Source organism: Phaseolus vulgaris, chromosome 1 (genome assembly GCF_000499845.2).
Source record: "Phaseolus vulgaris cultivar G19833 chromosome 1, P. vulgaris v2.0, whole genome shotgun sequence".
Classification (NCBI taxonomy): Eukaryota; Viridiplantae; Streptophyta; class Magnoliopsida; order Fabales; family Fabaceae; genus Phaseolus; species Phaseolus vulgaris.
In genome coordinates this window covers 8,171,104-8,181,978 of record NC_023759.2, presented here as the reverse complement: position 1 = coordinate 8,181,978, position 10,875 = coordinate 8,171,104, and the positions used below count along the sequence as shown (strand labels likewise).

Below are 10,875 nucleotides of genomic sequence, written 5' to 3'. Positions count from 1 at the left end.
TGAATAGGAATGAAGATTTAACACAATTCACAGATAAAGCAATCAAGGAAAGAAATCAAACAATGATTAAAAAACTGTTTACAGAATTTCAATCAGTTGAAAATACGTTTTAACCGGTTGTTTATAGCAACAACAAAAGCAAAATTAAAACAAACAGTTATAAGGAGTGAGAGAGAGAGAGAGAGAGAAAGAGAGAGAGAGAGATTTACTCAACCAATTTTATACTGGTTCACTCAACCTTGACCTACATCCAGTTCCTAGAACAATCACTGGGTTCCACTAGTAATCACTCACAGAACCATTCACCCTCTTTGCAAACACACACCTCTAGCCAGAACAACCTCTGACTTTACAGGATTTCACACACACTTACAAGTTTATGAAAGATCAAATACTAGAATCATGAAAGGAACATAATACACCTGGGTTTGCAGGAATCAAAAAGCTCCTATGATCAGACCTTGAACCAGTGCACAACTAAACAACAATCTTGCAAAACTTTTTGAAAAACTTCTTTCAAATCAATCTCAATCTCACTATGTTTGATATAAAACTTGTTTATTTTGTTTTGAAAGAAAGGCTATATTTATAACACACAAAACTAGCCGTTCTAGGCAACATTTATTGCCAAAACAGTTTTGATTCACATCCAAAACAGATTAACAGGTTTTTAAAAAGCTGTTATGAAATGTCACAATCAACCGCTTGAAAAGTCGTTTTAATCGGTTGAATTGGTTAGGCAGTTACATAACCAAGTCAAAAACAGTTTTAAAACCTTCAAACAAGTCAAGTGACAAACAACTGATTATTTCGATAATTCAACCGGTTATTTTTCTCTTTGCTTAGAAAAACACTTTTCTTTATCAAAACAAATTGAGCAAACTTTGTGCAAGGGACTAGGAAAGATCTTACAAAGATTCTAAACACCCTAGACTAAACTCAAATCAAAGAGCAACACAACTTCAAGCTACATCATGGATTTGAAACATCAAAACTCCAATGTTCAACAATAGCCATAGTAATAAAGTTGAAGCAAAAAGGTCTCTTAAAAAGTATTAAAAAATCTACTTCATGTGTTTTCAAAAAATTGTACCTTGCACTAAAGAAATGCAGTTGGAAGTTGGCTCTAAATCATCCAATGATAATTGCACCTTTCTCCTCAAGACTTCCAAGTAAAAAGAATCAAGAAAAGTTTATTCGAATTGTTGTACTAAAAATTCATATCACTACAAGAAAAACAACAGTTTATGTCGAAAAAAACTTTTTCAAAATAAAGAAAATGGTCGAATAACTGTCAATTATGCGTTGGTCAACAAATCAACAAAAAAAGCATGGAAGTAAAGTGAATTTTCATTGGCCAGTAAGATGGACGCAATTTGTCTGAGACAAGTCGACATAAGATAGACACGAATATCGGGGACACCATAATGCATTGGCCAAGCCCACACAAAAAAAATAATTAAATTAATTAAATACATAGTTACACTTAATTAATTAAGGCCTAGTCGATGCATAATTAAAATAAATAAATAAACAAAAGCTAGATTTTTCTATCTGTGCCACGTAGTTGAAACAAAAGATATAAAATAATGTAAAATGTAAATGCAAAATTTTAAAATTAAAAGTCAGTTAGTAATCTAGATTATAAAAGTTAGTATTAAAAGGTTTATTTTGTTGAAGATAGATGCAGACTCTACTCAACTTGCATAAAGAAGTGTTTGAAGAACACATCTCAGTTGAAGGTTTATGAAGAATGTAGTTCATGGTTCTTAAATAGGTTAAAAAAAATTTAAATAATCCTTTTGCAGTGTGAGTCTACCTTATATGTCATAGCCATAGTAATAAAGCTAAAGCTTAAGGGTCTCTTAGAAAGTCTTAAAATATCTACTTCATGGTTTTCAAAAAATTGTACCTTGAGCTAAAGAAATGCAGTTGAAAGTTGGCTCTAAATCTTCCAATGATAATTGCACCTTTCTCCTCAAGACTTCCAAGTAAAAAGAATCATGAAAAGTTGATTCTAATTGTTGTACTCAAAATTGATATCACTACAAGAAAACACAACAGTTTACGTCGAAAAAATCTAACTCAAAATAAACAAAATGGACGAATAACTATCAACTATGCGTTGGTCAACATACTAACAAAAAAAGCACTGAAGCAAAGTGAATATGTGTCGGCCAACAAGAGGGACGCAAATTCTGTGGGCCAAGCCGACATAAGGTAGACAAGAATATCACGGACTCCATAATGCGTTGGCTAAGTCCAGACAAACAAAATAATTAAATTAATTAAATACATAGTTGCACATAATTAAATAAGGCCTAGTAGATGCGTAATTAAAATAAATAAATAAATAACTATATTTTCCTATCTACACCACGTAGTTGAAATAAAAGATATAAAATAATGTAAAATTTAGATGGAGAATTTTAAAATAAAAAATCCAACTATTAGTGTAGATTATAAAAGTTAGTATTAAAAGGTTTATTTTGTTGAAGATCCTCAACTTGCATAAAGAAGTGTTTGATGAAGACATCTCATTTGAAGGTTTATAAGAATGTAGTTCATGTTTCTTAAATAGGTTAAAAATTGTTTAAATAAGCCTTTTGCCCTGTGAGTCTACCTTATATGTCATAGCCATAGTAATAAAGCTCAAGCATAAGGGTCTCTTAGAAAGTCTTAAAAAATCTATTTCATGTTTTTCAAAAAATTGTACCTTGAGCTAAAGAAATGTAGTTGAAAGTTGACTCTAAATCTTCCAATGAAAATTGCACCTTTCTCCTCAAGACTTCCAAGTAAGAAAAAAAAAAGTTGATTCGAATTGTTGTACTCATAATTCAGATCACTATAAGAAAAACAACAGTTTACGTCAAAATAAAGAAAACGAACGAATAATTGTCAACTGTGTTATCAACAAACCGAGGAAAAAAGCATGGAAGCAAAGTGAATTTGTGTCGACCAGCAAGAGGGATGCAAATTGCATGGACCAAGCTGACCCAAGATAGATGTAAATAACAGGGACACCATAATGCATTGGCCAAGCCCACATAAATAAAATAATTAAATTAAAAATATGTAGTTGCACATAAGGCAATGGTGAGTGAATGAAAGAAACTTACACAATGAAAATAGCTCAAAGATGAAGATAAAAAACAAAGAGAGCATGAAGCAAAGAAGAAAGACTAAGCGCGAGAAGAAAAAGAAAATACAAAAGCGTAAGTCGCATGCTAAAAATTAGGGTAATAAAATGAGTGTAAAACATAGGCTTTGAGTTAAATCAGCCATTTTGGACCAAAGCGCTTGGTCAAAGACAACGGCTACAACTCATAGTCGTCTTTGTACAGTATATGCTTTGGTCTGGGACAAGGACTACCACTCATAGATCAACCAGTTGTTTTTGCGATTCAACCGGTTGTTTTTATCAGCAGTTAATAAAAACAACTTAAAACAGATATATGTAAGATAAAAGAAAGAGAGAATCACACAAATAGATGTATACTGGTTCACTCTTACACCAAAAGCTACATCCAGTCCCCAGAAACCACTGGGTAATCCACTATGCAATGAAAACCAGATTACAAACACAACACACCAAAGTAGTGACCTTGAACCCCTCAAGAAACACCCTACCTTTGGCAAACCACACCAAGAGTGTTGATCTTGAACACCTCAAGAACACACCACATTCATTGGCAACACAAATACAAAAATACAGAAGATTGAGAAAGGATTACACCTGATCAAAACACAACTAAAAAGTATACAATTGCAATCCTATTCTACTCTCACTTGAAAATCCAAAGCTTGATTTGAATCTTGAAAACTTGAGATCAAATTTGCCAAACTGAATTCTCAAAACTGTTTCTTACCTTCCAGAAGCGTATAAAAAACTATATATACTTCCAAAGGTTGGTTAAAAACATTTAAAGCAGAAGCGTATTCAGTTAGAAATCATTTAGGACAGATTCATCAATCAAAACTTAATGCTGTTAGGATTTTCAAAGACACAATCGGTTGAAATCATGAAACAACTGATTAATTTGGTTTGACAGCAAAGTCAACCAAGTCAAACAACTTTCAACCTTTTTCAAAAACCTATAAGAGCAAAACAACCGGTTGATTTGACAAAACAACAGGTTGTTTTTGAACTGGTTAGAAAAACATCCATTTCCAAAATGGTTTTAATTCACATCAGTTTTAGATTCAACAAGGGAGTGGATTACACTTTAATCTACCCAGATCCCACCCACCCACCCACACACAACAACAACTCCAGCCTTTCACCAAACACCTTGGATTTGAATTCTTCAAAGCTCTTGATTACTTTTGATCAACACCACAACCCCCTTTGTAGACTCGCTTTAATTTCGAAAATGCCATCATGTTTTGATGGACAGCGTTTGATAGTAAAAACATTGTGAATGTATTGTCGTAAATGAGTCTTTTTGCACTAGTGCCATCATGACATGTGACATTTTTATTTTAGCTTTCTAAAGATCCTCTCCATTCACATGGTGACATGTGGCAATCCTTACTTCAAGAATACTCCCAAGTAAGGAAAGGACACATGGCACCAATGACTTAAAGAGTCAAAGAATATGACACCTATGAGAGGAAGACATGTGTCACATGTAGCCCATAAGGAGGTGTCATGTTGTGAGGAGGCCATGTGGACATATACCTCGAGCTTAAGTAGTAAAACTTAAGGCCCAAAATCCTAGACTAATTTGTTCAAAATACAAGGTTAAAAAATTCTTATTCTACTTAAGTCCAAAATTAAGGCCAAAATAAAATTTTAACTACTTTATACAATTTTTACAAGTACATGTCTTATATTCTTGACACTCCAAATTCTCTAGAGTGATCTCTCTAATTAAACTTGAACTCAAAAGACTGTTTGGAGGCCCAAATAGGCTCAAATAACCCAAAACTCCTAGTAAACTTTGGATCAACTCTCTAGTCTTGTGACCTCTTTATTCTTGACTACAATTTTCTCGGATGGACCCCCATCTGTCCCTGTCTCCTGAAAAGGATTTGTCCTTAGATTCGTGCATGAAGCTCATTGACTGCAACTTTTGTTTGATGTCATTTATTTTCCTCTAAGATCAAACACCATCCACTAGAAACAACAAAGGAGTAAAACAAATTATATTTTGTTCTCGTGTGAAGGTAGGGTCCCAAAGAACTATTTAGAGGATTCGCCTTCTTCCCTCCTGTCAGTCGATTGTATTTTTCTTCGACTTCCTCCCTTGTTCCTTCCTAGCCTTGGCTCTTGGTCTCCTGGTGATTCCTGAATGGAGGGGGGGTGGGGGGGCACCGACGCTCAAGTCAGCAAAAGAATTCGACATTTGGTTGTCAGTGTACTATAGATAATGACGTATCTGATTCTTTGAATATGCGCTATTTATATTACCTATGGTGGGCTTTCCTTATTGGGCCAGTTTAAGGGGTTGGGTCGTGTTTAGTGCTGAATTACCTAGTTCCTAATCATGGATTAACTTTGTTGACCTTGATTGAGCGTAATTGGACTTGAGCTATCGACCAACTTGACGGATGTAGTTAAGGGGTCAGCCCAGAGATGGGGTTCGAGACGTTATATTAGTCGTGCGGCCCTCACCGATACATATTTTTTTAGAAAAAATAATAATAAAATATTACAAGAAACTATTTATTAATAATAAAAAGTACTTAAATACCAATAATTATTTTAATATCTAAATTTATATCTAATTAATATAGTAACTACTAATTTTTTGTCTCAAAAATTAGTCTTTATTTAATAATATATTTTTTTAGTAGTGAAATTCTAATTCAAAATATACTTAATTCATTTTGTCCCTTCTATGTAATGAATCAATAGACAGTAATTTCCTCACACATTAGCCACGCTAATCTTTTTCAACAATGTAAAGGATTAGTTGCAAAAAATAATGTAATAATGTGATCCTGAAAGAGTGTTCGTCCCAAAATGGGTTGTAAAGAAGTCTCGCAACAGCTACCTAATTGGACCAAAAACAACACTGGATAAAATAAAGGCGCGTGAACCCATGCATACCCCTACATCGTACAATTTGTAAGCATTTGCAATTTGTTTTCTATTTTGAATTTCTTTAAACTCAGTTCCACTTACGTCCGAGTTGGTAATAACTAACTAAACTTGAGGTTGAATTTTTCTTATGAATTCGATTTTTGAGGGAAACAACTTTTTACTAGAATTTACTCAAACATCATGTGGAAGTGAAATCTAGGATATTTCTTGATGGAAAAAGAACCGGATTCTACTCCAAATGTTTTCTCGTTTGTTTTTAGTGATTTAGTGGCACTGTTCCATGTCTCAACTCTACAAATACATGCCACTCCTTGGCCTTTGTGTTCTAACTCCCCCAAGTCCCTCTCTTGTTATTTCCTCGTGTAGCCTCTTTCCTTACTTACCTAAACCTACAAGTTCTCATTATGAATTCAGGTTTCTGTATGGTGTCATCCCTGAACCACCAAGAAGTTCAAAGCCGTTTCTTCGACCCCTCTTGGCTAAAAATGCAGCCCCACGTTCCCATGAGCTTCGTTTGGCCTAAGGAGTGTGTAGTGGACGCGAACGAGGAGTTCCAAGCCCCAATGGTGGACCTTGGGGGGTTCTTCAGAGGTGATGAAGAGGCCACGAACGTTGCCGTTAAGCTCATACGCAAGGCATGCTCCACCCACGGATTCTTCCAAGTTATCAACCACGGGGTTGATCCTCTTCTCATTGGTGAAGCGTATGAACAAATGGATGCTTTTTTTAAGCTCCCAATTAACAGAAAAGTTAGTATTCATAAGACTCCGGGTTCTGTCTGGGGCTATTCTGGTGCACATGCTGATCGATTCTCCTCCAAATTGCCCTGGAAAGAAACCCTTTCTTTCCCCTTCCATGATAACAACACCTTAGACCCCGTTGTCACTAGCTTCTTTAACTCCACCTTAGGACAAGACTTTGAACAAGCAGGGTAAGACAGTTCTTGGTTGAATACATCTGTTCATTTTTCATTGATGCTAGTTAGTCACTTTTAATGGATTTTGTTAACTTAATCAAGTTTTTGCATTTCCCATAATTTAAATCCTAAATGTTTATTAAGAGAACATGAGTCCAGGACCATAAGAAGAATGAGTTGCACGTTTATGATTGTTTTTAAATGCACCTACATGTTACGAAATTATTAGTCTTAAGTTTATTATCTTTTAACCAACTGTTATATGTATATTTCTGTATATATATATAAGAAAAATGTTAGTTAGTATTAAATGGTTTTCATATATATGAAGGCCAGCATGGTGCATATACACCCAATTAGCACTGCATATATTCTTCTTTTCTTATTACGTCTTGTCAACATATATTTGTGCGTCATTTCAGAGAAGACTCACGTTTCATTCTCAAATATGGATAGAAACAAGCTGATTTGCATAGCTTCTGAATCCACTTTTCTCTCTTTTGGGGCACACATGAAGATCTTGAATGATTTGAATCTCCAATTAGTTTTTTGTCAAAACTTGTTTTATATACTTTCTACTTAAATTTTAAAAAGGGTATTGATCCCGAGTTGCTATTCGTGCTGAACAGGAGTGTTGTACTGAAAAGACATCTACCAAAAATGTATTTTTTTCTCAAAATTAGAAGAAAATCATAAATAAAAATTAATTTTAGAGATAAAAAATAACTAATTGCTATAGTGACTAATTAGAGACCATTTTATAAACTAAAAAAACTTTTGGTTTCTAAATTAGTTTCTATTATTGTTAAATAGTTTCTAAATTAGTATCTAATTAGCTATCAAGGTTTTTCCTACCAAATTTAGAATCTAAATAAATGGTAGTCAAAACCTTGGTAGGTAATTAAATATCAATTTAGAAACTATTTAACAATAATAGAAACTAATTTAGAAATAAAAATGTTTTTCAATCTTTAAAATGATTTCTAATTTAGTCACTAACAACTAATTATTATTTTTTTTTAAATTGATTTCTATTTTCTTTTAGTGTAAGATGTATTTTACAAACAAAATATCCCAATGAATAGTTTTTGGTTTTTGATATTCTCTAGAAGTTGTAAATTTCATGGACATATATAGTACTAGCCATAGGTATAATAATTGAAGTAAGTATAGGAAGTAGTAATTTGTTGTGCATTGGGCAGAGTGGTATTCCAGAAGTACTGTGAATCCATGAAGGAGTTGGGGATGAAGCTGTTGGAGCTATTGGCGATTAGCTTGGGAGTGGATAGGTTGCATTATAAGGAGTTGTTTGAAGATGGTTGTTCTGTGATGAGATGCAACTTCTACCCTTCATGTCAGCAGCCAAGTCTTGCACTAGGAACAGGACCACACTGTGACCCAACATCTCTCACCATTCTTCACCAAGACCAAGTTGGAGGGCTGGATGTGTTTGCAGACAACACGTGGCAGACGGTTCCGCCTCGTCCTCGTGCTCTTGTAGTTAACATTGGTGATACTTTCACGGTGCGTTACATATGCATAATACTTACAAATCTTCTTCTGTTTGCATATATCTTACTTTTGTGACTTTGTGGCTATCAATTACTGTCCACCATGGCCTCATTATCTGTTGCAACATGACAAATCCGTCAATTAAAAGCGCAGATATACTTTGGTTTGGTGTATCAAGATTGGTTCTCTCTGCAGCATGTCTGACACGATAACTCTTTATACTGAACTTGCATGAATGCATCACATCTGTATCAAAATATTAACTGACGTAATTTTGCATCCATAAAAAATGGTGTTTCAGTACCTGCACCGCCAAACTTTTGGTCCTTTACAAGTTTTTTGTTTTTATAAAACTTACAAGTATTATTATTATGAATTTTGCATCTCACTTTTGGTTTTGGTTGGTTTTGGTGACACCTTAAACTTCAACAATTATTTATCATCACACAATAACAAAATATGAGGGACACACCAAATCCATGTAGAGGAGAAACAAAATAAATATTCAACAAAAAAACTTGACCAAACAAAACATTAGGAGTTGAAACCTATCACAAAAAAAAAACTTCTAAACTAATAATAGATGACATAACATTGTATAACTTGAATTTAACTTATTCTCAATGCCAATTTTAACAAGTCTGTCTGCATAATGATATTTTGAAGTCCATAGTGTTACAAGTTTTCATGCATTTTCTCCAATTTTCTCTAAGATTAGGGGACAGGCAAAGGAGAAGAAGCAACTTGACAAAACTTTATGAATATGTTGTTTAACTTTATTATTTAACTTTCAAGAAGGAAATTTTTTATTTTTCTTGATATTAAATGTTTCTTTTTGGTTTTGTAGTTACTTAAGGAATAAATATTAGTCCCTACTTGATACAAAAGATCTCTTCAGTAGATTTAGTAATATGATATACAAACCTCATATTGGTATATATTTGATGCAAATCTTCTTGTTTATTCTTTTGGTGGTGAGGATTTTTTTTCTTTGTTATCAGTACATAACTGGTGCAAGGAACAGTTGCACATGCTGTTATCCTTTTATCCGAGTTTTTGGCCACCAGTCTTCATACCTCACTGGTATAGAAATCATGCAATTTTCCCCTAAACAAGGGATAGACTTATTTCTTCTTTACATTTTCCTTACTATTTTCAAACTATTGATTAAGACAAAGATGGTTTGTAACACGGTTAAAAGACTTTCTCTTCACAACGTCTAGACCAAGGAATAAAGGCAGTGAGTGCCAAAACTCTTTTACCACATGATGAACACAAGTTGAGGTCAGCATTAGAAAGCAATAGGAAACGTTCAAGAGTAGAGACTAAAAAAGTTGCAGTTGCATGTATGGAAGGGAAAGCCTTAAAATGACAAATTAGGGGGTTGCAAGTCACGACATGCAAGAACATATACGAATAATCTTGAACACATGCTTGTATTCCATAAATGGAAGAGAGTAGGGAGTTTTAGATGATATAAGAATGGGAAAATGTTACTTTTTGATTACTGCACAATGGAAACTCACTAATTTACAACTTTGACATGGTATGTGTTATTTTCTAAAGATTATTTCCGATATCAACAGCGATAAGAATGTGGTTAGAGAAGGAATCATGTGCATGGATGTTAACTTATTTGTTGGTTGTTCAGGCATTATCAAATGGGAGATACAAGAGTTGCCTGCATAGGGCAGTGGTTAACAAGTACAAAGAGAGGAGGTCCTTGGCATTCTTTCTGTGCCCGAAAGAGGACAAAGTGGTGAGAGCCCCAGAGGATATTGTGCGTAGGGATGGGACAAAACAGTATCCAGATTTCACATGGTCGAATTTGCTTGAATTCACACAAAAGTACTACAGATCCGACGAAGCTACACTGCAGAACTTCACCAAGTGGTTGCTATCTTCCAAACAACAAACTCTTTAAGTTAACCAACAAATAGATTCTGTTCTGCAACTTTGCTTTTACTAGAGGCTCAGACTCACTACTGCATTAAATTGCTCTCCCTGTACTTTTCCTACAGTCCAAAACCTTCATTTTTTATGTAACTTAATTCCACTACGTACGGCATGTTTCAATTTATTGCTTATGTATCTATGCAACTAAGCCTTCAGTTACTCATCATTTTTACCCTAATTAATCGCATGGAATAATTAGGTGGAAGGATACTCTACAAAATGGTTAAATGCATGCATTATAGTACCATTCAAATACGACAACTTTTGTTTTGTCTCAATCTTTGTAGCAAGTTGTTCAACATAATATCTTTATGAGGAAAGTATTAAATAAAAAATTTAAACGTTTATTGTTTAAAAGTTATAAAAACAAACACAAACTTTTTATTATGTAGTTGAAAAAGTAAAGATAGATCTTGTAAAAGCTTTAAACTGTTCCGTCAAA

The 10,875-nt window shown here is 34.0% G+C and overlaps 1 protein-coding gene across 1 annotated transcript; it reads left to right on the top strand.

Moving 5' to 3' along the window:
• The first annotated feature begins 6,128 nt into the window (after positions 1 to 6,128).
• Positions 6,129 to 10,557, top strand: LOC137813465 (gibberellin 20 oxidase 2-like). The gene is made up of 3 exons (XM_068615737.1): positions 6,129 to 6,980; positions 8,168 to 8,489; positions 10,129 to 10,557. Exons 1-3 carry the CDS (start codon positions 6,454 to 6,456, stop codon positions 10,399 to 10,401), a joined length of 1,122 nt encoding a protein of 373 aa, XP_068471838.1. The 5' UTR covers positions 6,129 to 6,453; the 3' UTR covers positions 10,402 to 10,557.
• The last annotated feature ends 318 nt before the right edge of the window (positions 10,558 to 10,875 follow it).

What these genes read in the sequence shown, in the direction of transcription:
- LOC137813465 (XM_068615737.1), top strand. Translation starts at nt 6,454, where the DNA reads ATGAATTCAGGTTTCTGTATGGTGTCATCCCTGAACCACCAAGAAGTT. An exon ending in CAAGACTTTGAACAAGCAGG is followed by an intron (nt 6,981 to 8,167) that starts GTAAGACAGTTC and finishes TGCATTGGGCAG; the next exon opens with AGTGGTATTCCAGAAGTACT. An exon ending in ACATTGGTGATACTTTCACG is followed by an intron (nt 8,490 to 10,128) that starts GTGCGTTACATA and finishes TTGGTTGTTCAG; the next exon opens with GCATTATCAAATGGGAGATA.